The 5074-nt window shown below is 35.2% G+C and overlaps 1 protein-coding gene across 1 annotated transcript; it reads right to left on the minus strand.

Annotated features, from left to right (window-relative positions):
* Positions 1–131: 131 nt before the first annotated feature.
* Positions 132–4186, minus strand: LOC112797020 (probable envelope ADP,ATP carrier protein, chloroplastic). Its single transcript, XM_025839747.3, has 10 exons — positions 3720–4186; positions 3457–3513; positions 2209–2271; positions 2034–2090; positions 1869–1952; positions 1629–1697; positions 1450–1562; positions 1195–1364; positions 878–956; positions 132–734 (listed from the first exon to the last, which is right to left on the minus strand). The coding sequence occupies exons 1-10, from the start codon at positions 4053–4055 to the stop codon at positions 617–619; spliced, it is 1146 nt and encodes a 381-aa protein (XP_025695532.1). The 5' UTR covers positions 4056–4186; the 3' UTR covers positions 132–616.
* Between the last annotated feature and the right edge of the window lie 888 nt (positions 4187–5074).

The following is a 5074-nucleotide window of genomic DNA, read 5'->3' on the forward strand; positions in this document are numbered from 1 at the left end:
TTATTTTTACCTTCCAAGATTTGTCAAGGCTGCGTACATATGTAGTCGGTAGAAAATTTGTTATACAATTAGAAAAAAATAAAACGACACAAATATCATTTAAAATGAATAAAATATGTGCAGAAGTTGAATTTGTGAGTAGCAACCAGTTTTTTCTTTTCTTTCATATTCCACCAGTCAGTTAAGTAGCTATAGCAATTAACATCCCCAAAAAATCATAGCTAATAATTAATTCATCAAAAGAATATTGCATTTACAGCGCACCTAGAGAAACTTATATATTCTACAAAATTCTCGGCCAACATATACAGAAACATTGGCTGGTGTATGATTGTGAATACTGGTGGAAGTTAGGCCAAAGCAAGTCTCAGAAATGTTTTCAGGTAGCAAAAGAAGAATTTAATTTTGATGCACTGTCAGTGTAAAACAGTTTTACATGTGCATTCAATTACGTAATGCCACATGAGTAAAAATAACTACCTTTCACATTGACCGCGTGAATGATCATCCAAAAGAACAGATGTGATCGCACGACTGTGTAAAATGTTTTACACTGCTAGTGCATCAAACTTAAACTCAGCAAAAGAATGGCTGAAAACACTGAAAAATAGTTTCATTATCCTTGACTGTTGATGTTCTGTTGTTTGTTGCGGTTTTCCTCTGTAATTGTTTGAAACTCTTTCTCACTAGCAGCAATTAGGCGCTTAACAAGGTCATATGTGGTAAGCTTGATGCTGCAGATTGAAGCAGGCGAGAAATCAAAACAACTAGACGTTAGGAAGGAAAGTTTGGATGAAGATAAATAATATATGCATTGCTTAATGCCAAATCTTATTTATGTAGGCAATGCAATAGAACTATAGAAGATATTGGGAACCTGCTGTTTGGTAGGGTTTTTAGAGCATTAGGCAGAAATCCCCGATATAAGCCGACAACTCCATCTCGTGCCACAATACCTGCACCAATGCATCCGAAGGTTCCAGTGACTAGTGGATGAATTCAGAACAAACTTGGAACAAGTTTTTTATATCTTTCTTGTTTCTTTCTTTCTTTATCATTTTCCTTTACTCTCCCCCCCCCCCCCCCCCCAAAAAAAATGTTTCCAAAGAAATGTAAAATCTTATAATTAGTGTATGTTTGACTATACATTGTTTATACTTATATGCTGAAAGATAAAACAGAAGTAATTGTCACCTGAAAGGGCCTCTAATACCGTTGTATAAGGCGTACCCTTCAATTGCATTTGTCTTCGCACAGTGTCCAAAGGATAGCATGTAAGTGTGGCAAGCGAGGCCGAAAGCAAGGCAGTGAGTATTGATGTTTCGGTTCTCTTTTGATATTTCTCGGGCAATGACTTCTTCAATCTATAATCCAAATAAGATCAGGATCTATCATTTCAATCCAAGTTCTTTCTCCCTGAATTTTGAGACAGATTATAAATGAACTTACAGGTCAAAAACACAAAAGTTTGCTGCAATATACGGAGCTATTGCAATAAGCGAAGGCCCAAGGCCCCTGTAGAAAGATGCAATTCCTTCCTCCCTTATCATGCCCAGGGCAACCTGCAAAAGCCACAACATGGTTCACCTTCCCTTGCTTAAATATCACAGCAGTTCAGCCAATCATACCTGTGACATAGTTCGATAACCAGGTTCAACAGCTAATCGCAATCTCAGGACATCTAATGGGTAAGTTATCTACAAAAAAGGCATCATCATACACAAATGAACAAGATATAGGGATATTAAAAGATTGGTTTACATAAAATAAAATTGTTGGCATCAAGCTTTTGTTATGAAGTCTGATGTCTACAACAAAATCAGTTAACCTATCAAAGCTAGGCCCTAGCCCTCTGCTTAATTACTTACAAAAGTGGATGTCATGCCAGCAAAAGCACCTGCTGTAAGTCTTGCCACAACAGAGAGCTCACCATTCTGTCCCCTGAATATTTTCTGTAGATCCAAAAAGCAGAACATTATGCATGGACAGGTGATACTTGATCTTAGAACTTCAAAAATATAATTAAGGACAACCTTGTAAATTTCATATGCAAAAAGCTGGACAGCACTATAAGGAACAACCCGAATCACCTGGAACATTAAAGAAGAAACACTAAAAAAGTGAACATTGTAGTTCACTGAAAGGATAAAGGAGACATAAATATGAAAATTCCAAATACTTTCATTCCTAGTTATACTAAAGACTGACCTGGGGGAGGTTTCCCTTCCAGTAACCTTTAATGCCTTCTTCCTTTGCTATAACTGTTATAGCCTGTAATTTGTGATCACGTGAGATCTAGTATAACAATTTATAATACTCTGATCTATTGCATCTAAATGGAGAAAACAGAAGATTATCAAACAAAGGAATTGAAAGATCAATAAATTCTGCTTAATAAAAGCAAGATGTGAAAAAACAAACCATTATTAACAGAAGTGTAAAAGTAACCTTCTATTAGTGAGCAGAAAATATTTACAGAAAGAATATTCCAATTTGCTTTCTAAAAGTTGGATACAACTAGCTTCCAGCACCATTAATCGCAAAGGGACAAAATTGGAAACCAACTTTTTTCAGCCAATAATTAGCCAACATTTTTCTTTCCCTTTCCCTCTCTTAATGTCTGCTCGTCCACCACTTTGTTGGCTAAAGAAAAGTTGATTCTATAGAAAAACCGAATAGCAAAAAGCCTGGCCAACTCCATTAGCTATAAATTACTAACCAGCACCATGCAGACAAATGTTTTAACCATGTACGAACAGAAATTTCATGTCTTATTATTTGACACTAATGAAATTTTCACAAATAAGTGGTACATAAAGTACCCAACCATTTCAAAGCAATGAACTCTAGCAAGGACGTCTAGAACTTCCAGATGCACCTCCTAAAATTCCATCTTTTAGTCCTCTCTTTTTAGTCTCATAATCATTTCAAGTAAGAAATTGATCACTCATAATTCCTAGCAGCAATAGTCCAATTATACAACAATACTTATGGGTGCAATTGGAAACAATTTTAAAATTAGTACTTCTTAAGACTGGATATCAAAATTCAAAGAGTACTTTTATCATAAAACTCATGAATAAACTTTCTAACTGAACAAATAAACTGTTAGACTACTATATTAGGAAGATGATTCAACATGTTTGACTAAACTACTTAACATAATACTAGTCAATATCTTAGCTATCATCCTCATATCATATCTTCACGTGAGTAGCCACCTATTAGTCTATTACGAATTACTCATTGTATAGCAACGGCAGCATGCGTTAACCCCGGATGTTTGTGCACCGGCCTGCCCCTTTTATAGCAATGGCAACATGCATTAGCTTAGTCAACAAGTAGAAATCATTCATTAATCACTATTGAATCTCCAGTCTCCAGAGAGACAAATGCAGAAACAAAACCATTCCGCACCAAAAACCTTAGGATTCATGAAATATACATAGAAATTACCTCAATGAAACTCATTGCCTTCTTAGCACTCTCTTGCCCGACCCGTACACCATGAGTCTGCAAAGCACGCATTTTTTACTAACTAAATACACTAAAAATCTCACTCGCAACACTGTAAATTAATACATTTTGTTTAGCATATTTTCTGAACGCAAAATTGAAGCTCATCCAAACACGCCGTTAACGAAAGTTCAGCATAACAGGCAATTCAAACTCTATTATCAGAAAAATAAAATAAAAGAACTATTTTTCCTTTCTCGCACCTGCATGAGAAGTTTGATGCGGTCGAGGGGAGCTGTGACGGTCTTAGCGGCGGCGCCGGCAATGGCTCCGGCGGAGAAGAGGGAGACATCTCGGGGAAGAAAGGCTATGACGGCGAGCGGGTGCTTAAGGAGCTGAGTTGCCGTGGGAGCGAAATCGTGGTGGAGTTTGGTTTCAGCAACCGAAACGGAGGCGAATTTGCAGCGGGTGGCATCGGCGGTGGCGGAGGAGAAGGTGAGGGTGGAAGAATTATGGAAGGGTTTGGTGGAAACGGCGTCGCATTTGAGGTGTGGGATTTTGCGCCAGTAGACGACGGCTTTCTCCTCTGTGTTGTGCATTTTCAAACGCCGGAGAAGGAGATAAGGCGCTTGGGGAAAAGCTAAACGCTGCCTCTTAGGCTCTTTAGCGAAAGTAAAACTCGCGCTAAATAAATAAAGAAAAAGTACACCTAACCAATGCAAATTAGTTGGAAAACAGGTTCATTGATGAAAAAATATTAAAATAAACACCAATACGAGTAAAAAAAACAACAAAAAGACATTCTAACAGTCAACCTAATTTCATATCGAGTAAAAAAGAAAGGGGCATCTAGTGTACAGATGCATTTGTAAAGATTTTTGTCTTTTATGGTTATTTATTGGTTTTAAAAGCGTGTCACTAAAAGTGTTGTTTAAAGAGAAAGTGTTACTCTTAATCGTTAACTTGGCTCTGATACCAATTTTTAAGATGTATTTTCTTTTTCAAAATTATTAACTCTTTATATTTGAATAAGTTTATGATTTGTATAAATTTAGTTGGTGGTACTTTATAATTTGTAATTTCATAATCAAAAGTATTGAGCACTTATTACTAATTCTGATTTCATTTTTATAGTTTTTTCAATCTTGTTTTAGTTTATAATATTCTTTTTTGCATTGATTATTGTATATAGAATCTTTTATCTGTTTATCTTTTTCTTTAATATAATTTTTCAAGTCCTCCAAAATTTCTTTTATTTCTACTCTTTCTGTTGTTTCTAAATATCTTTTTAATTTTTCAACTTCATTCTCCATTTTTTCTTTCAACAGCTTTAATTCTTTTAAGTCATAATATGGTGTTCCAGGCATTTATAAATTTTTTAAGTTTAGCTCCAACTTGTTTATATTTGTTCTTATTTCTATCCTTTTTATTATAAGGTCATTAATTTCGAACTGAAGACTATTTAATTCCCTTTTATACTCTTTTATTTTACTTTTTAATTTTTTCGCCCTATTTCTTTTTATTTTGTTTTCTGGTCTTTCAATCTTTGTATACTTCATTATTTATCTTAGAATTTCTGCAAATTCTATCATTGATTCATCACTATTTTCTAGAGATT

This window comes from Arachis hypogaea, chromosome 4 (assembly GCF_003086295.3).
Source record: "Arachis hypogaea cultivar Tifrunner chromosome 4, arahy.Tifrunner.gnm2.J5K5, whole genome shotgun sequence".
Lineage (NCBI taxonomy): Eukaryota > Viridiplantae > Streptophyta > Magnoliopsida > Fabales > Fabaceae > Arachis > Arachis hypogaea.